The sequence below is a fragment of the Haliotis rufescens genome, unplaced genomic scaffold (assembly GCF_023055435.1).
Source record: "Haliotis rufescens isolate VD_foot unplaced genomic scaffold, xgHalRufe1.0.p SCAF_8, whole genome shotgun sequence".
In the NCBI taxonomy this organism is placed as follows: Eukaryota; Metazoa; Mollusca; class Gastropoda; order Lepetellida; family Haliotidae; genus Haliotis; species Haliotis rufescens.
In genome coordinates this window covers 7,905,428-7,927,982 of record NW_025964372.1, presented here as the reverse complement: position 1 = coordinate 7,927,982, position 22,555 = coordinate 7,905,428, and the positions used below count along the sequence as shown (strand labels likewise).

The window sequence follows — 22,555 nt, the reverse complement described above, 5'->3', positions numbered from 1 at the left end:
TGTTATATACTGATGGTGCTGGTAGATACTGATGGTGGTGTTATATACTCATGGTGGTGGTAGATACTCAAGGTGGTGTTAGATACTGATGGTGGTGGTAGATACTGATGGTGGTGTTATATACTGATGGTGGTGGTAGATACTGATGGTGGTGTTATATACTCATGGTGGTATTATATACTCATGGTGGTGGTAGATAATCATGGAGGTGGTAGATACTCATGGTGGTGGTAGATACTGATGGTGGTATTATATACTGATGGTGGTGGTAGATACTGATGGTGGTGTTATATACTCATGGTGGTGGTAGATACTGATGGTGGTGTTATATACTCATGGTGGTGTTAGATAATGATGGTGGTGTTATATACTCATGGTGGTGGTAGATACTGATGGTGGTGTTATATACTGATGGTGGTGGTAGATACTGATGGTGGTGGTAGATACTCAAGGTAGTGTTATATACTCATAGTGGTGGTAGATACTCATGGTGGTGGTAGATACTCATGGAGGTTGTAGATACTCATGGTGGTGGTAGATACTCAACGTAGTGTTCTATACTGATGGTGGTGGTAGATACTCATGGTGGTGGTAGATACTCATGGTGGTGGTAGATACTGATGGTGGTGGTAAATACTCATGGTGGTGTTATATACTGATGGTGGTGGTAGATACTGATGGTGGTGTTATATACTGATGGTGGTGATATATACTGATGGTGGTGGTAGATACTGATGGTGGTGTTATATACTCATGGTGGTGGTAGATACTGATGGTGGTGTTATATACTCATGGTGGTGGTAGATACTCATGGTGGTGTTATATACTCATGGTGGTGGTAGATACTCATGGAGGTGGTAGAAACTCATGGACGTGGTAGATACTCATGGTGGTGGTAGATACTCAAGGTAGTGGTAGATACTCATGGTGGTGGTAGATACTGATGGTGGTGTTATATACTCATGGTGGTGGTGGATTCTGATGGTGGTGGTAGATACTGATGGTAGTGTTATATACTCATGGTGGTGGTAGATACTTATGGAGGTGGTAGATACTCATGGAAGTGGTAGATACTCAAGGTAGTGTTATATACTCATGGTGGTGGTAGATACTGATGGTGGTGTAATATTCTCATGGTGGTTGTAGATACTGATGGTGGTGGTAGATACTGATGGTGGTGTTATATACTCATGGTGGTGGTAGATAATGATGGTAGTGTTATATACTGATGGTGGTGGTAGATACTGATAGTAGTGGTAGATACTGATGTTGGTGGTAGATACTGATGGTGGTGTTATATACTCATGGTGGTGGTAGATACTGATGGTGGTGGTAGACACTGATGGTGGTGTTATATACTCATGTTGGTGGTAGATACTCATGGTGGTGTTATATACTGATGGTGGTGTTATATACTGATGGTGGTGGTAGATACTGATTCTAGTGTTATATACTCATGGAGGAGTTATATACTCAAGGTAGTTGTAGATACTGATGGTGGTGTTATATACTCATGGTGGTGGTAGATACTGATGGTGGTGTTATATACTGATGGTGGTGGTAGATACTGATGGTGGTGTTATATACTGATGGTGGTGTTATATACTGATGGTGGTGGTAGATACAGTTGGTGGTGTTATATACTGATGGCGGTGGTAGATACTCATGGTGGTGTAATATACTCATGGTGGTGGTAGATACAGATGGTGGTGTTATATACTGATGGTGCTGGTAGATACTGATGGTGGTGTTATATACTCATGGTGGTGGTAGATACTCAAGGTGGTGTTAGATACTGATGGTGGTGGTAGATACTGATGGTGGTGTTATATACTGATGGTGGTGGTAGATACTGATGGTGGTGTTATATACTCATGGTGGTATTATATACTCATGGTGGTGGTAGATAATCATGGAGGTGGTAGATACTCATGGTGGTGGTAGATACTGATGGTGGTATTATATACTGATGGTGGTGGTAGATACTGATGGTGGTGTTATATACTCATGGTGGTGGTAGATACTGATGGTGGTGTTATATACTCATGGTGGTGTTAGATAATGATGGTGGTGTTATATACTCATGGTGGTGGTAGATACTGATGGTGGTGTTATATACTGATGGTGGTGGTAGATACTGATGGTGGTGGTAGATACTCAAGGTAGTGTTATATACTCATAGTGGTGGTAGATACTCATGGTGGTGGTAGATACTCATGGAGGTTGTAGATACTCATGGTGGTGGTAGATACTCAACGTAGTGTTCTATACTGATGGTGGTGGTAGATACTCATGGTGGTGGTAGATACTGATGGTGGTGGTAGATACTGATGGTGGTGGTAGATACTCATGGTGGTGTTATATACTGATGGTGGTGGTAGATACTGATGGTGGTGTTATATACTGATGGTGGTGATATATACTGATGGTGGTGGTAGATACTGATGGTGGTGTTATATACTCATGGTGGTGGTAGATACTGATGGTGGTGTTATATACTCATGGTGGTGGTAGATACTCATGGTGGTGTTATATACTCATGGTGGTGGTAGATACTCATGGAGGTGGTAGAAACTCATGGACGTGGTAGATACTCAAGGTGGTGGTAGATACTCAAGGTAGTGGTAGATACTCATGGTGGTGGTAGATACTGATGGTGGTGTTATATACTCATGGTGGTGGTAGATTCTGATGGTGGTGGTAGATACTGATGGTAGTGTTATATACTCATGGTGGTGGTAGATACTTATGGAGGTGGTAGATACTCATGGAAGTGGTAGATACTCAAGGTAGTGTTATATACTGATGGTGGTGGTAGATACTGATGGTGGTGTTATATACTCATGGTGGTGGTAGATACTGATGGTGGTGGTAGATACTGATGGTGGTTTTATATACACCATGGTGGTGGTGGATACTCATGGAGGTGGTAGATACTCATGGTGGTGGTAGATACTGATGGTGGTGGTAGATACTGATGGTGGTGTTATATACTCAAGGTAGTGTTATATACTCATGGTGGTGGTAGATACTGATGGCGGTGGTAGATACTCATGGTGGTTGTAGATACTCATGGTGGTGGTAGATACTCAAGGGAGTGTTATATACTCATGGTGGTGGTAGATACTCATGGAGGTGGTAGATACTCATGGTGGTGGTAGATACTCAAGGTAGTGTTATATACTCATGGTGGTGGTAGATACTGATGGTGGTGGTAGATACTCATGGTGGTGGTAGATACTCAAGGTAGTGTTATATACTCATGGTGGTGGTAAATACTCATGGAGGTGGTAGATGCTCATGGTGGTGGTAGATACTCAAGGGAGTGGTATAAACTGATGGTGGTGGTAGATACTGATGGTGGTGTTATATACTCATGGTGGTGGTAGATACTGATGGTGGTGGTAGACACTGATGGTGGTGTTATATACTCATGGTGGTGGTAGATACTCATGGAGGTGGTTGATACTCATGGAGGTGGTAGATACTCATGGTGGTGGTAGATACTGAAGGTAGTGTTATATACTGATGGTGGTGGTAGATACTGATGGTGGTGTTATATACTGATGGTGGTGGTAGATACTGATGGTGGTGTTATATACTCATGGTGGTGGTAGATACTCATGGAGGTGGTAGATACTCATGGTGGTGGTAGATACTCAAGGTAGTGTTATATACTGATGGTGGTGGTAGATACTCATGTTGGTGATAGATACTCAAGGGAGTGTTATAAACTGATGGTGGTGGTAGATACTGATGGTGGTGTTATATACTCATGGTGGTGGTAGATACTGATGGTGGTGGTAGATACTCAAGGTAGTGTTATATACTGATGGTGGTGGTAGATACTCATGTTGGTGGTAGATACTCAAGGTAGTGTTATATACTGATGGTGGTGGTAGATACTGATGGTGGTGTTATATACTCATGGTGGTGGTAGATACTCATGGAGGTGGTAGATACTCATGGTGGTGGTAGATACTCAAGGTAGTGTTATATACTGATGGTGGTGGTAGATACTCATGTTGGTGGTAGATACTCAAGGTAGTGTTATAAACTGATGGTGGTGGTAGATACTGATGGTGGTGTTATATACTCATGGTGGTGGTAGATACTGATGGTGGTGGTAGACACTGATGGTGGTGTTATATACTCATGGTGGTGGTAGATACTCATGGAGGTGGTTGATACTCATGGAGGTGGTAGATACTCATGGTGGTGGTAGATACTGAAGGTAGTGTTATATACTGATGGTGGTGGTACATACTGATGGTGGTGTTATATACTGATGGTGGTGGTAGATACTGATGGTGGTGTTATATACTCATGGTGGTGGTAGATACTCATGGAGGTGGTAGATACTCATGGTGGTGGTAGATACTCAAGGTAGTGTTATATACTGATGGTGGTGGTAGATACTCATGTTGGTGATAGATACTCAAGGGAGTGTTATAAACTGATGGTGGTGGTAGATACTGATGGTGGTGTTATATACTCTTGGTGGTGGTAGATACTGATGGTGGTGGTAGATACTCAAGGTAGTGTTATATACTGATGGTGGTGGTAGATACTCATGTTGGTGGTAGATACTCAAGGTAGTGTTATATACTGATGGTGGTGGTAGATACTGATGGTGGTGTTAGATACTCATGGTGGTGGTAGATACTCATGGAGGTGGTAGATACTCATGGTGGTGGTAGATACTCAAGGTAGTGTTATATACTGATGGTGGTGGTAGATACTCATGTTGGTGGTAGATACTCAAGGTAGTGTTATATACTGATGGTGGTGGTAGATACTGATGGTGGTGTTATATACTCATGGTGGTGGTAGATACTCATGGAGGTGGTTGATACTCATGGAGGTGGTAGATACTCATGGTGGTGGTAGATACTGAAGGTAGTGTTATATACTGATGGTGGTGGTAGATACTCATGGTGGTGGTAGATACTGATGGTGGTGGTAGATACTGATGGTGGTGGTAGACACTGATGGTGGTGTTATATACTCATGGTGGTGGTAGATACTCATGGAGGTGGTTGATACTCATGGAGGTGGTAGATACTCATGGTGGTGGTAGATACTGAAGGTAGTGTTATATACTGATGGTGGTGGTAGATACTGATGGTGGTGTTATATACTGATGGTGGTGGTAGATACTGATGGTGGTGGTACATACTGATGGTGGTGGTAGATACTGATGGTGGTGTTATATACTCATGGTGGTGGTACATACTCATGGAGGTGGTAGATACTCATGGTGGTGGTAGATACTCAAGGTAGTGTTATATACTGATGGTGGTGGTAGATACTGATGGTGGTGTTATATACCCATGGTGGTGGTAGATACTGATGGTGGTGTTATATACTCATGGTGGTGGTAGATACTGATGGAGGTTGTAGATACTGATGGTGGTGTTATATACTCATGGTGGTGTTATATACTCAAGGTAGTGTTATATACTCATGGTGGTGGTAGATACTCATGGAGGTGGTAGATACTCATGGTGGTGGAAGATACTCAGGGTAGTGTTATATACTGATGGTGGTGGTACATACTGATGGTGGTGTTATATACTCATGTTGGTGGTAGATACTCATGGTCGTGGTAGATACTCAAGCCCGAAGTGATGCAGGTCTCAGACGTTTACCACCTTTGTGAAACCCACGAGCACGGGTATGGTGCTGACAAACCTAGAAACATAATCGGGCGAACCGGGATTCGAACCCACAATCATTTCTAGTGTGCCAATGGGACGCAACTCAGCACAGCGAATCGCGGACCCTTAGACGACTGGGCCTCCCTGAAAGGTCGATCTCCATATCGTCAATCACAACCAAGTTTATGAGGGTCAGAGCTGGGAAAAAAGGTGGGGATATTAACAACTATTTAGGGAGTCAACTTAAATACTGTACAATATATACCTGTACAATATGCACCTAGTTTAGAGAATACTACACTCGTTGTTAGTCGAGAGTTACGAACACCACACAGTTATCACCCACACTGTGATGGACGAAAATAGCGCTTTCGTTACTCTACACTTTTAAGTTGGCTCGAACTATGGTTGCGCATGAATAGTAAAATGCCCATGTGTGGACATGCTAACTTATCTTCGCATTATTACATAGTTCATGTGGATTGTGTAAGAATAATTGACAATGCAGCTCATGTCATGAAATAACAGTTTTAATTTGGAGAAGGTAAACTAGAATGTGTATAATGTGTTTGAATTTGAACCTCGGCCACTCTGCGGTCACTCATACGGCCAGTACATACAAGGGTAAGCTAGCATACTGAACAGAACAGTTGTCAGTGAAGCTCGTTTCCAGCCTTTGGCGTTTCGGAGCACAGAAATCGCTGTGGTTACCACTGAAGTTAAATATCATTGTTCCTCTATAGATGGGAGCAGAGAAAATGGAAATGAAATAGTCGCACCGAGTTTGCTTGGATTGGGCAAAGGTCACAACATTGACGGAACGAGATGTGCTTTCGGTAAGGGCAAGGTCACCGCGAGTGTTGGACCATATACTCAACAACAAAAGTTCCTGTGACATCAATATCTTAGTGTTTTTTTCAAAAAAGTAAAGTTTGGTTTTCAATATTGTAGTTCATGTATGGAATCAAGTCACAAAAACGCAACTGCTTCAGAATAGGATGCATTCCATGCAAAAGTTGGCTTTTATGCAAGCCCCATGCATTTCACTACCCAAGATTAGGCATAAAAACATGTGCGTTAACGGGATTCCATATACATTTTTTTAGCATCGTGCTGACAACAACCACTCAGAAAAACAACAAAATTACGCAATTATTCAACATTACGAAATGCCACGCCTGTCCGAAAATGAGCGTCTGCGAGCCATTGGTATGCTTGAAGCAGGACAGAGTCAACGTGATGTTGCAAGACAATGTAACGTCCACAGAAACACCACTTGGTGTTTATGGCAACGTTGGCAACAGACGAATGCAGTCAGAGACCATCCTCGGAGTGGTAGGCCACGCGTAACCAATAATCGACAAGACAACTGGATTCGAACAACACACCTACGAAATCGATTCCAGCCAGCAACAGTGACTGCAAGAAGCATCCCTGGCCTTCGACGAATATCTTCACAAACCGTACGTCGTCGCCTCAGATGTGCAGGGATTGTCGCCAGAAGACCCGCCAGACGTTCCATTTTGACAGGAAACCACTGTCAAGCACGTCTACAGTGGTGCAGACAGCGTCTACGCTGGACGGCCATGCAGTGGAGACAAGTTCTATTCACTGACAAGTCTCGTTTTCACCTCAGCCACAGCGATGGACGGATTCGAGTGTACCAACGTCGAGGTGAGTTACCTCTTCCATTTCATTTCTGGACTGTTTGCTTGTTTCATACAACTTCGCGAAGCTTCGAAACACACGATCCTGTAACAAGGCCCTTTTGTAACGTCTTGGTTTTAGAATCTGTCAGTGTATGAAGGATTTGATGTCAAAGAGCTGGGTTAATAGTACTGGCCGTTACATTTCTTTGTCAAGATATATACTTCATAATATATCGCCTTTGGGGGTATGGTCTCTCTCAGCGTTGGCGTTCATGAAATTCTCCAAATTATTTATGTCATATAGAGTTTTTCTCAAGGTGTTTTATTTCGTTTTTGATGTATGAAATTATTGATGATTGAACAGTCACACTGATACACATTGTCACCTGGTATATCACCAGAAACGTCATCCTTAAATAGTTCCTGATAGACACATTCTGGAACAGTGTCAAACGGGTTCAAAAACGGATATAGGGGCCGGCGATACAGTCTCAGGACCAACAGTAAGTCTATGCAGTCCTGCTTGCCCCATTTAACAATTGCAGGTACTAGGTACATGTAGTAGGTAGAACCTTCCCACGTGTTATTTACTTTAGTCCTTGTATAAAGTACTGGTGCAGGCTGTTGTAAAAGGATAGTTATGATACCCAATATCATGTTATAATATGTTGAAAATACAGGATGAAATCGACAGCTACAAATGGGCAACGCATGTTCGTTTACTGACATAGAAACTGGATTTACAGGTTTGGATCGTACAGGGCTGCGGCAATATAACCAGTTTTATACAATGTTTTAAGCAAAGATGTAAAGACAGAGATTCAGAATTGCCATGCTAAAATTACTTCTTCATCATTTCTAAACCATTCAACATATGTCTGTACTCGAACTAGAGAAATGTATTATGGAGCTATGTCCACATGAAGATCTCATCCGCATATAATGTAAACGCCGATCTGGGCCATAAGTTGGGTGTTCAACAGTTTTGTTGCCAAGACAAAGTCAAAACCGATTTACTTAAGTGCAATATATGTAATCATAATGTAATTGAAGATGAATACCATTTCCTTTCAGTTTTTTTTCATTTTATATGGAAAACAGAGAGCTCTATTTGAAAAGAAATCTTCATGTATTGTGTATCATAAATATTGTAGTAGTAAGATAGTATAACATTTGTCCCACCTGTCCATGTGCAAAAGTTGTATCTCATGTACACCGTACTCTTGGCCATGTGGCCTTTGATACCGAATAAGATATTATTTTTCTTCGTACAGCTAACATAAATGTTTTTGGCGAGCACTCTGTACGGACAGGATATAAATTCAGCTGATAGATCAAGAAAACCTGACCATTTTGATTGCACAGCCGGGACCCCGGCGATTGACTCCCGCGGTGCGAATGACCAACTGTTGGTCCGAGATTCAAAGTTCGGCATGAATTGACTTTTTAAGTTTTCTCAAGTTGTCGCCTGTACTAACAACAATGCGCATAAGTTGAAGAAATTATTCTTAAAAAGATCTTGAGCGTTGGTGCTGTCATGTTTGCACACACAACAGCAGGAACATGTTGTTAATGCGTATGCATAGAAATGTCAACAATATATGGTCATATATCAATGTTCATGTGCAAACAGATTTGCAACAGTTTGGTCTGTTAACAAACGAAAGTTGATATGTATTTACACTTAAATACTGTACATATTTAACTTGGGTATGAAAAACAAATACCACACTCATTCTCGTTAAAAACCATTTTTAAGAAACTCGCGAACTTATGGTATGTGACCACCTTTTCACTGGGTCAGATACCAGAGAAAGTCCATGTGTTTCATACAAATGGTATCTAATGAGAATAAGTGCGGTATTCTCTATTTACTGAGGGTGTAATCAGTCAGTCAACAATAGCAAAATTGCTCATAAAATATAACACAAAATGTGTACAAGTGTTCGTGAAATGATTACATAGATATTATCAAAGGAACTTTATTAGAGCAAAAAAAAATGAAGAAAAATTACTTAGAAAGTCGTATTCGCTTTTATAGAATCACTTTAAGTTTCTTTCTTGAACGCTTGGAACTTGCAAAATAAACCTTATTTAGAACAATATTCTACAACGCTGGTGTGGCAAAGGAATAATGATGTATGTATCATGGAAGAGTCGATACTGATTTTAACTATACTGAGTCAAATTAAAAACTTCACATTTTTAAAAGTAATCCCATATATGATATACAACGGACAAATGTACAGAGAAGGTAATTTTTAATCATTAATGTCCAAAGAAGGATTTTAATTAACGGCGGTAACCATAATTTGTTCCAAGCACCTATGGTATTCGGTAATAACATCAACAGTTTAAATCATAAGTCCCAAGCACGAGAATCTGATGGCACACAAGTTCAGTAGCGTGTATGGCCACCTTGTGTGTTGACAACTGCCACACAACGCCTCCGCATGGACCTTGTGATGCTTGTGAACACATGATTGGGAAGACGACGCCATTGTTGCTGCAAAATGGTGCCAAGATCTTGCAAATTCTGTGGTTGGTTCTGGAGAGTGCGCAGACCTGGTCGCGGTAATCAGCAGCGTTGAGGTTGCTACGGATGCCAAGAAGCCTGGAACGTGCATTGCCACAGAAAGCACCCCACACCATGACACTTCCGCCTCGAAATCTGTCAACTTCCTGTACACAACACTGGGCGTAACGTTCATGACGGCGCCTCCACACCCTCGCCCTACCATCAGCAAATCGAAGATTTAATCGGGATTCATCACTGAAGACGACTTGATTCCAATTCATCTGAGTCCATCGTAAGTGTCTCTGTGCCCACAATTGACGTTGACGTCTGTGTAATTGAGTCAGAATCGGCCCTCAGTATGGCCGTCGTGCTTGAAGGTGAGCAGTTCTCAGACGGTTTCGAACAGTTTGCACTACTCCTAAACAGTTCATTTCTGGTTGATGTAGCCGTCAAAAATCGGTTATGGAGGTGACGTAAGACAATCTGACGATCCTCTGCATGTGACGTCACACGTGGTCGACCTGGCCGAGGGCGATCAGCGGTGGTACCCGTTTGCTGTAGACGCGTCTGTAAATCATATAAACAGTCCGTCGACTACAACCCATCGTCCTTGCGACTTCAGCTACGGACGTTCCCGTCTGCAAACATGCCGATGGCACGTTCACGTTGCACATTTGAAAGGCGTGGCAAGACAAATGGCCGTAAAGACTTTTGTTTTCTTGTGTTTTTCTTTTTTTGTTAATAACTGCTAACAAGTATGGCTGAAAACACGTGCGGTATTATGTCCACGTGACCAGTTGCACGTGAAAAACCACTTTTGCCACTATAGTGCTGTGCACATGATTTTGATCGAATCACCTGCACAAAATCGGGTGTTATCTGAAGACAATACGCTGTCATTACTGTTTAAATACACAATAAGGGCCCACAATGATAACTGGTCAAAATGTTAAAATTTTAGGATGGTGAAGTTTTTAATTTGGTTCAGTATATTTCAGTTTACAGATTACCGGGAACTATTCCTGATGCTAAATTTGTCAACAATATACCTTCACAACAGCATAAAGCTACATATCCATTGAACTTATATAAGACTGGGCCGGCAAGTTTGTACATTATCAGATTTTCAACTCCGACTGTTCTTTTTGTTGTATGAATGTGAGTGAGTGAGTTGGGTTTAACGCCGCTTTTAACAGTATTCCAGTCATATCACGGCCTGTCAGCTTAATGTGGGAGGAAAGCCCGAAGTGATGCAGGTCTCAGACGTTTACCACTTCGGTGAAACCCACGAGCACGGGTATGGTGCTGACAAACCTAGAAACATAATCGGGGCGAACCGGGATTCGAACCCACAATCATAGGTTTCTGGCACAGCGAATCCCGGCGCCTTAGACGAATGTGTATATGAATGTGAGCATATACTGGAGACTAGAAAGCCATTTTGGCATATCTATTTTTGTCTCATAATTCAATCATGACACGCAATAGTAGTTACATCAGGCATCGTCTAAAATATCCCACACTGAAGTAGATGATAGAACTCAAATTGAACATGTCAATATTTTATTAACATATACGTTTGGAATATCAGTTCAACACTACTCAGTTACAATGATCAAACATGGCAAATGTGAACAGTCATTATCAGCATTATAAAACATCTCCTAAATAATCAAAACCATTATTCTGTGATGAAACTTATTTGAGCAATTACAATTGTAAATCAAAAGTCCAAAAAAGAAAAACACTCCTGTATTATGAAAAACTATTTACAGGAAATTCAAAAACAAAACTGTTTAACAATAACAAGACTATCTTTAATCCAGCATCTCAACCATCTTAATTTCCGAGAAATATGACATACATCTTGCATCAGTTTAAATGTACATAATACTTTGATTACAGTTATAGCTATACATACTAGGGCTGGGACGGGTAACACTGGTACTCGGGTCGGTTGGGTACTGTGTAGGACCCGGGTACCCACAGTACTATCCAGACCCATGGTTACTCATGTGATATATTGTTTAATGACAAAAACTCACTATAGCTCAGTGGTTACACTACATGGCTCTAATGTTCGCATTTCTTTCTGACAATACACACATTCCTTTTGACTTGTATATGTTTTAGTAAAGATAACACTTCAGTCAACTTCCATGAATGCATGATCTGATCGTTTGATACATGTATCTAAATAGTTTTGGCCAGGGCTGCGGTAAAACGATTTCCAATCAGACATTTTGTTCCCAACTCTTGAGACCTGCAGTGGGTACCCGGGTAGGGTAGGGTCGGGTAATAGGGGGTCAGATACCCAGGTACTAAATTTGGACTCGTCCCAGCCCTAATACATACCAAAAGAATTCAACACTGTCACATGCACTTTTGCAATAGACATGTTGATGAAATGTAGGATGACCTAGGGACTGTTGACAATCATTGAATACTTTCACTCACAGTTACAAATAGGTGGAAGATGAAACTACCCTTCCTGAATGTTAGTCTTCTTCCTATATGGAAAAGATGAAACATGTCACCATGGTTACTAATCATGTCAATTGCAAGTTACAGCTGGTGTTATACAGATTGTGATGTATTGAACCAATCACAATGGAAAGGACAGGGGACACATTAATTTGGCATTTTTAAGAAATTAGTTGGCGATATCATTTTACAACAAATCATAATAAAACTAAACATCTAAAGTAATGGAATGTATAACAAATAAGATTAAAAAGTATATGTTAAATGGACAAAAAAACAGTGTCATATTTCTCTTTAATTGAATTATTTTATGAAATGAATATTGCATGTGATGGAAACATTTCAAGAACAAGGAAATGTTTCTAAAATGCAATTAAGAAGACAATACTTTCTAATAGTAGCGATATCAAATAGAGTACTGATTTGTAGGCTTATTTTCCTAATCAAGTCTTCCGGGTTAAATTCATTACTGGTACATGTTTTTATTCTCTTACAAAACAAGATCACACGCATTCGTAATGATATTTAGGAACAAAGAATTCACAGAATAGGTAACAAAAATAATCATATCATATTTATTTAATTATCAAAATTTGATATAAAGATGGACGGAAAACTGATGGAAAACAGAAGAAAAACTGTTTCACATATATTGCATAAATGATTACCATCAAACATAATATGTCATATAAATATTCATGTAAAACATTCTTATGTAAAAATGCCACAACTATACACTCATATGTACATATTTCTTTATACACAAGAAGCATGGTCATTATGTGAAACTCTGGTCAGTCAGTCATTTATTTTGTCTTCTTCTTTTTCTTTGAAATGCGTCTTTTTGTTTTTGAATCAATGATGGACTGTGACTGTTTCTTGATTGTTGTTCGAGATGGGACATCTCCATCATCTTCACCGCTGTCTTCATCATCTAGATCAAGATGAAAACGAACATATATAACATGAACTGGACAGGTATGTGTTGAGACAGTTGTGGGTTACAATTACACTGTTCAAGTTGCATGACCGAAATAGCAGTCATGCCCAAGGTAAGCTCAGATAATATCACAGAAACCATACAGATCACAAGAGGAAGACCTAATCTCTGAAGATGAAACCATGAGGCACACAATATAAACTTCATGACTTGAATTCATTCTGTTAGTATTTATCTGAAGTAGGACAAAAAATAAAAGTATAAGGCAAAATGTAGCCAATGACAGGTTCTTCCATTTCCGAAAAGGGTGCTACAAGAGTAAATCTGATAAGATATTAAACATTTTGACAAAACACTATACATCATCTTTCATTATCTAATGTATTATAAATACACAGGACCAATTTGCCAACATAGCTTTGTTTATATTCCAGTTCTAATGACAAAATACTACAAATGGCACATTCTTTAGTGAGAGATGTCCATGCTAAGTGAGTGATAAGGAGACGGAGATAGTGACATCAATTCAAGGCCCAGGACACTATCATAACAGCACGGACATACACTGGACAACCAAGATTGGAGTTGTGGTGACAGGCAGTTGATCACATGAATTGATCCTATCAACTCTGCTGGTTGATGAGTTGAGCTAACAAGTGCATTTGTTGAAAAGCACAGGAAATAATTTCATTTTTATAGCATGCAAAAGATGCAACAAATGAATTATCAGATCTTCAGAATTTGGATCAACTGCTTAATATCTATGCTCAAACATTGCTAGATATTTCTGACTTTAACATACATTTAACCAATCTTGAGCCCTGGCAGATTTTAGCCCATACAAGTTCTGCAAGTAATTTTCAGGCAAGGAATGCAATCAAGAAACCATTTCCAAACTATTATTATTTAACAAAAAAAGTAAAAAGGTTCCAATTCTTCAGGGTTTTCTATCAGGAAGCGTCAGTCACTTGATAATGTCGGAATTCTTTCACTTTTCCTTTGCCATTGCTTACATTTATTAAATCAACAGCTTTCAGAACTATCTGCTGATGCAAACACATGGTCAAAACAGTGAATGACAAAATGAAAGTAGGAAGTGTGAAACATGCCAACAGTCTCACTTCGTGCTGGCATAGTGTATGAATCGACCTTCAAATGAATGTGTGTCATTGTGTCATGCAGTGTCCCCTACCGCTGACGTGCTACATGACACATGTCACTGATCATGCACTCTTTATCATGCAAGTCTGAGTGTGTATTTTCTGTGCAGACTCTTAATGGACAAAAAGCAGGCCCTTTTCAACTACTTTTCAACAATAACATTCAAATTTTCAAGAAATCCCACTTACTTATTATTTCATCTAAAGCAACAACCATAGAAATTCAACACATTGACAGAATGTTAGAAACCAAAGACTAGTTGGTAGCTGGTTCTCTTACTAATCACTGGAAATTCATTGTATAAATCAAATTGTCTCAATGGATTTTAAGGGCATTTCAAGCACTTCCAAATCATCAGGTAAGCACCATTCACTAAAATCCTGTGAATGTAAGCACTTTCCAAATCAAAGCACACCTGACTATGGGTGCATCAAGAATGAGACCTAGACTCCTAAAACATACAAATGGATCTCCAACATGAAATTATATACATTCAACCTTATTGCAATGCTTCAACACTCAATGTATGTAACTGATATATCTTGCAAAATGCTTGAAAAACAATTCCACATGTTCATGATATTCACAATATCTGTGAAAAAAAAGAAAATGAAATTGTAAACAAAGATGTAAATACCTTCATAAACAAGATCTCTTTGTGTTTGTGGCAGTTTGATCCTTGTGTTGTATGTGGGCAGCTTCCCTTCTATACTTGCATGGAACTGGAAACACAACAGAAAGGATGTAACAAAGTAACATACCCTTTAAAGATACAACAATCATAGTCTCTTGTTTGCATCACAAAGTGTGATGTGTGTCTACATCTTGTTACAGAGTACCAGCAATAACAAAAGCTAGAAGTGAATGTAGTTTAACTGCAGCAAATTTCCAGCAATAACCCAGTGACCTGTATCTCACAAGCCAGTGACAAGTACCTTACCACTAGATCCTTTTTAGTCAATAATGTATTACAAAAAGCAAACATTTTTGGGAACTAATTCTACCCCAGAATCTAACACTAGGAAAGTAAGTAAAGACTAGTGATAAGTTCCCATTCAACTTTTTGATAACATTAGAAATGATGTCCTCTTGTCTCAGTACCAACTGCAAGTTGTCATTTCAGCAACTCACCTCCTCCTCCTCCATCTGTTTCAGGGTCTCATTCAAATCTTTTCCATCAAGCTCCTCAAGGAGTTTGAGTAGCTTCTCTTCTGATGTCGACAACTGATCCAGTACATACTCATCAGACGAGGCATTGATCTGGGCTGTCGGAACGTGGCCTTTACTCTGTGTGATGAAGAGGGAAAGGTAGAGTGAGTGAGTGAGTGAGTTTGGTTAACCCTGCTTTGAACAATGTTTCAGTTATATCATGGCATGTCAGCTTGATGTGTGGTGTACAGAGTGCAGTCATATCACATCCATATTTACAACATCCTTACTTATATGCGGCAAGATCTCAGCTGAATGTTTACCTACATAAACAAGGTAACAAAAAACCTTTAGAATACTTAATGAATGCCTCCTTCATTAAGACCTGTTCAGTCCAAGTCATGTATGGTGATGGGGGTCATTACTCACAGCCTTCAGGTGGTGTAGTTTATCAGCCAGATGCTCCACGCCAGCCTTGACCTGCACCAGGATCTTGCTGCCCCTCTGCAGATTCTGATCTCCATCATCACGTCGGTTCTCCTCCTTGGACAGGTGTGCTTCGAACTCCTCTAGAACAGCCTGCCCACTGGAATTGAAACATGCTAGTGTCAAATCTGCAGACATCATACACACACGATAGTGGCACAAAGATGTAAACACACTGAGATAACAGTAGGACAATGCAGTGCATAAACGGTGTGTAGGGATGGAGAAATGAAAAGAGTGTGTTTATATTTTGATATTTTCATAATAAACACTCAAATGATTTGAATCTAAAGCAATGCTCAATTTTACTGCAGGAAACGATCAACCTTTGCCGGACCGTACATCTCAAGACTGAGATGTTTTGCAACCACTGCAGTTGTTTCCCCTTTCAACAGGTGGAGTTTATCCAGATCAATATAATTCATAAATTTTGGCCTATAATTATTTGGTGTTTTGTTAACATGGAGACTTCAATTATTTAAACATACTATCTCAGGACAATTAAGAAACTCATTTTTTTTTTTAAAACACATTACCATGTTTTGACTTGAATGTATTAAGTCACACCTAGATCTATGTAAACTCAAGAAAGTAATATATGTAAAGCCTCGTTCTAATTGTGACAGATTTATCACTCGTGTGTAGATTTTTCGGTAACAACCGAACACAGTGGTTAATCCTCTATATCACTGCATTGTCCTGACTGCCTACAGTGATGAGATCTGCCATTTAAACTACCAGTTCACTTTATGATCATGGAGTTTATTATGAAGATCTAATCTGCTCCAGAATACACTTGCCTTGAAAGCTTGGCTTCTCCTGAATACTTCATCTCCTCAAACTCCTGCTTGAGTTTCTCCTTGTCGTCACGGAAATGGATGATGGTCCTCTCATTGTCCTTCTTGAGATCCTCCAAGTGCTGAGTGGTGTGGCCTTGACTCTGGAAGCGCTCAACCACCTCCTGCAACCTCCACATAAATGACATGCAGACAGACACACAGCAAAACATGAGAAGTTGTTTTACCACGATTTGGAACAAAACTCAAATTTACAGCATTATTGAATACAGATGCAAGAATTTTAACGAATACTTCTCTGTGCTAAAATAATTACTTGTATATTCAGATGTTTGTTTACATAGTTAACATTCAACAAGTGAACAGGATATGAAAATATATTTCACAAATATGAAAGAAACTAACCTAGAATGCATAAGAACCCAAATATAATGAAAGCTTACAGTTCATGGTTCCTGCATATTGGGATAAACTATTCAGACTGTGAGCCTCGCAGGCTACTCACCATAGTGTCCGAAACGCCAGTGGCCTCCTTGATCCGCCTGAAGGCCTCCTCGTACGTGGTGATCTTCTGCTGGTGCTCCTCCCCAGTCAGTGCTGCCTTCTCTGTGCCTGCCAGCTCGTCCCCCTGTACCGAGCCACGCTGTGCCTACACAGACAGGAAACATAAGTTAACAAGACAACTGGGAACATGTGCTGAAAGTGATGACATTAGGCTCTCGGCACACCATAAGTAATATCAACACACAGATTAGAGAAGCTGTGGCTTCAGGTTCACAGAGAACATGTTTGTATATTTAGTCCTGAACCAACTACAGTTTTACTAAACATGTTTCCATTTGTTTTGATTTAATAAAGACATGTAACATGATAAACAATCAAAGATTCTTGTACCAGTCTCTTCTCTATTCTCTCATGCTGCATCTTCTTCTCCTCAGCCTCCTTCTTCATCTTTTGTAGTTCAATCTCCCTCTTCTTCCTCTCACCATACACAATTTCCTCCTGTTTCTTCAGCTCATTCTGAGCTGAACTCTTGGCATTCTCAGCATCATTATTCATGGCCTTCAGGTCCTTGAGCTCTGCCTTTGTCTTGGCAATCTCCTGCTCCATCTGGTCCAATCGTGTTGGGTAGGTCTGGGCCTCCTGCAGGTACAGTTATTATCATTATTATCATTAGTTTGTTTGTTTGGCAGCAGCATGTAAATAATTCATTCTGAACCAGACAAACCAGTGATTTGATATTTTGAGCAATGATCCACACAATACAGGGCATGATGACACTAAAACAGCCCAAGTCAAAGTACAGGAGACATATTAAGAGGAAATGTGCACAGAGATAAACGAATGATATTTAACTCCCTTCTTGGTCAATTTCCAGAAACAGTATCTGCATACACTAACAAATTATGTCATTGACACAAAAACACTGCCATTTAACTCGGCAATAAATGACTTTTCAATTCAGAGTGACGCCTCATATATTTTCTCGATGCTTATCTATTATCATGTGAAAAAAGAACCTGTCCCACTTTTTCAGATTTGTAATACTTAATCCAAGTTTGGAGTAATATATCAATAACCTAAGACAGAATAAAGTAAACTCTTTACCTCAGCAAACTTGGATTTGATCTCACAGTAGACTCTCCGGACTTGTTTCGCCTCCTCACACTTCATGATGATCTTGTCATAGGAGTTCTCTAGGTAGCGCATTGTCTGCAAACAGAGAAATGGAGGACTAACACTTCATGATTAGCTCTACATAAAACAGTTGAAATGATATAAAGTTGTCATGATGAATACTGTTATAAGCTCTTTCACTAAATACATTGTTGTGGTATACTGTTCAAGCATCTTTGTGTGAATGACAGCTGACTAAGAAAACGGGTAATGTACTGTTGTTTGCAATATAATGTGATGAGACAATTGACAAGTTGTTGACGGGTGAGCAATGGTCCAATGGTAGGCTGAATCACATTTCCGGGTGGTTTCATTCACGCAAATAAAACTCTTGCAAATGATAAAAACTAAAATATAGGTATCCTTCACTGAAAATCCATGGAACCATAAAGGCATATTTGAGATTCACTTATTTTTCTTGCTTAAACATATTTTATTCACAAAAAGTGAATGGGATTGGATACAAATTCTTCAACTTAGGAAACCTTCCCCCATTTATTACTCACTGCACAGAGAGGAACTCTTATCTACTATCAACAGTATCACACAAGAGGCACCAAGAATTGGCATCACAAATTGTAGCATGTGTAACATGTAATCCAGGAGTTTGACAAACACTATTAGCCCAAGGCTCCTGTAATAATAATAATAATAATAATAGGCCCTTTATATTGCACTATTTCCACACCACACAGGGGCAAGCTCAAAGCGTTATTATTACCCCAGTCACTGGATCAGTTTGCACTCAAGAATCATTCTCAGCTCCCTGGAGAGTATACCACCTAAGCTGCCTGTTAGGCACTAGAAGGTTAACAACTACATTGCCATCTCATCCTACCAGGTACCCATTCACTGCTGGGTGAACAAACGCACATTTTGAACAAAGTCACTTGCCCAAGGAGACACCACATGTGTTACTGTGCTTCAGTATGGGGCAGGACCAAAGCCCTAGAAACTCTCAGGAGCCAAGCTGCCAAAACGTGGTCACCCATCCAAGGACTCTCTACAACCGACGATGCTTAACTTCACCTAATTTTGTGACCCGTGCTCTGTGCATAGGAACACGTGCCACCACATCTGCCATGCTGCCTACCTGGGCCTCATGGGAATCTCCCTTGTCTGTGGCAACAGCATCCGAGGAGTCTTTCACAAGGATGTTGTACTGGGTCTGTGCTTCCTCCAGCCTCTTCTGCTTCTGAGCTGTTTGATGGCGCAGTGCATTCAGGCGCTTCATGGAGTCTGACACTTTGTGGTCATAAATTATAATGGCCTCCTGTAGAGATGCAGTAATAAAGCATGATTGGAAACATTCATAGCCGAAAAACAAACATATTCTGAATCTCTCATAAACCAAAAATAGAAGTATCAACACAATACCAAACTGTTCAGATTTCAGTCTAAAAACTACAAATGTTCATAAACAAGTAAGTAAAAAACTTTCCCGTTCAATCTTTCAGCAGCATTTTGACAAGATATAACATGCTCAAAACAGCTAAAAGGGACTCTACTGGGACATCAGGGAAAGATTAAATTTTGTTTATTTCTTTTTTAACATGGCACTGAGCAATATTCCAGCTGTATGACAGTGATCTGTAAATAATTGAGTCTGGAGCAGACAATCCAGTGATTGATATCATGAGCATCAATCTTCTCAATTGATAAAATGGTTAAAGTATGTTTGTTTGTTGTTTACCGCTGCACTCAGCAATATTTCAGCAATATGACAGTGGTCTGTAAATAATCAAGTCTGTACCTGACAATCCAGTGATTGACATCATGAGCATCGATCCACGCAATTGGGATACAATGACATGCATCAGCCAAATCAGCAAGCCTGGCCACCAGATCCCGTTTGGCGGCTTTTAGTACAAGCACAGATTGACATATCACATCATATGCATATGAAATATTCCCCTCTAAAATACATGTACCAGTAGGTAGGTAAATGTATGAAACACTTAAACACTGAAGAGTCTATAAACATATAATGTAGAAGACTAACATACTAGGAAATTATGAACCTACCCTGCCTGTCTTGCTGGAGAGTGCTGCTCTCATGACGGGTTTGTCATTGAGGGCTCTGTCGATAACATGTTCATCTTGCTGTAATACAAAACCAAATGTGTCACACCAGTATATATATCAAATCTTTAAGATCTTTCACATTCAAAAAGTATCTAAAACAACATCCAAGAACTATGACTTCCATGTCATCAGGTCATCTAATACATATATATAGATATACTTTACTGAATAGAAATATGAATGTCAAGAGGCTGTTATTTCCATGGCTTTAGCAGAATGTGTTCCAATGAGTGTAGAAAGCTGCAGTACCTTGAGTTTGTCACTTCGTCTCTTTCTCAGCTCTGTTGTTTCTTTGCGGAGATTTGCTATGCCATCTCGATTCTGTTTCATACAATACTGCGAGGATTCATAGTAAGCCTTGCGGTCACCCTCTGAAGCAAGAAATTGCAGAACATAAATGAAATACTGTAAGTTGGGTCGGAGTGGTGTGGATTCTTGATTTTGTCTGCTTTAACATTTTAATCTAAGTACTACATAAAGGTTTCATCCTAAAATTAGAAATATGGTGTCGACTACTCTATGTTCAGCCTTAATTAAGAAAACAGTGCAATCATCTGATAAATTTTCCTATTTTATTTAGGTGAGAAGTGATAGAAGTCTCTACGCTCATCACTAACCAACTGTACACAACTTTTCCATTTTGACTTGACCTCAAAATACTTTAGCCAATATATGTAGCTGTATATACAGTTTATCACTCACACACCCTTATAGTCCATATGCTTTTATTTTGCACTTTTTGAACACACTACTAATAGTCGGATCCATTTAGGAATCAGGACTAGCCTATATTACTACGCTAGTTCTTAGCAAATATGCTGAGCGCAAATGATCTGTCACTTTATTCATTAACTCAATTGTTGTTACTTCACAAGTACGAAATACTATATTATGTCAACTAATTACTGAAGATTAATATTCTTGCATCAATTTGACGTTGGAAGTGTTGTATCTAATTAACGTTTAGGCAAGTAAAGCTTTAAATAATTTTGTTTACAAATCAACATGTCCTAATATTAACGCTCACCTAACAAGGCGATTTTAGCCTTTAGTTCTTCAATCTGTTCAGTTATAGGACGCTGTGCTAGTGTGGTACCCCCAGGCATCTTGGCAGTTGCAAGGGTCGCGGTATTTCCTCAAATGACTCCTATACTGTGCACCCCCTGTTTATCAGACTAAGCAACTATCAACAACATGGACGATGCTGTAACCAAACGTCGTCAAGGTGCCCGATGCCACGCATGCGTAATGCGCGAAATTAATAGAAGGGAGGTAATTCTAATTTCCTTGCAGGTGCGACAGCGTGTAAACTGATCAAAGCGCATGTAAAATACTTTCCACACGCCGTTCTTGCAATATACATTCCTAAAAATGTAACATTTTCATTCACACAGTACAGGTCTATTTGATTTTGTACGCTCATATTTGTATTAAAGGAATATCCTGGAATTAATGAAGAACATTTGTTAAGGATGCAGCTGTCGTAAATCGTGGACATGAAACTCATTTTGTATGGCACCATATTGACAAACAAAACATTTCCTTTGCTCGTTCGATTACCGAGCCGTTTCAATTTCTACATTGAAAGAACCCACCGAAACGTTATAACATATTTTGATAGTAATACTCGAATTCTTGAATCGTGATTGACAATAGAATTAACTGTATGAATAGTGTGACATTTTAGAGCTTGAAGATAAAACCTGTGTGCCAATCCTATATAGAAAACTGTCCTCAAGATGTTGTAAGGCGGAACGTGACAAATCCTATCAAAAAAATACTATTATGGAGTTGTGTTAGTTCCAACCTCTTAGCGGGAGGAAAATACGTGATGTGTTTGAACTTTTGGGAATGGGTGATTCTAGCAGTAGATGCAATCAACACTTTATGCAACGTTTGACTGCAAACGTGAACATACAGAATCCATCGTATTCCCCTAAGACAGCATT

General features: G+C 39.7%; 1 protein-coding gene across 1 annotated transcript; it reads right to left on the bottom strand.

The window, feature by feature from the left end:
- Positions 1-11,373: 11,373 nt before the first annotated feature.
- LOC124148952 (outer dynein arm-docking complex subunit 3-like) lies at positions 11,374-21,836 on the bottom strand. Its single transcript, XM_046520243.2, has 12 exons — positions 21,634-21,836; positions 20,856-20,977; positions 20,547-20,624; positions 19,615-19,794; positions 18,453-18,557; positions 17,739-17,987; positions 17,350-17,493; positions 16,848-17,008; positions 15,991-16,147; positions 15,544-15,699; positions 15,050-15,134; positions 11,374-13,245 (listed from the first exon to the last, which is right to left on the bottom strand). The coding sequence occupies exons 1-12, from the start codon at positions 21,710-21,712 to the stop codon at positions 13,118-13,120; spliced, it is 1,644 nt and encodes a 547-aa protein (XP_046376199.1). The 5' UTR covers positions 21,713-21,836; the 3' UTR covers positions 11,374-13,117.
- Between the last annotated feature and the right edge of the window lie 719 nt (positions 21,837-22,555).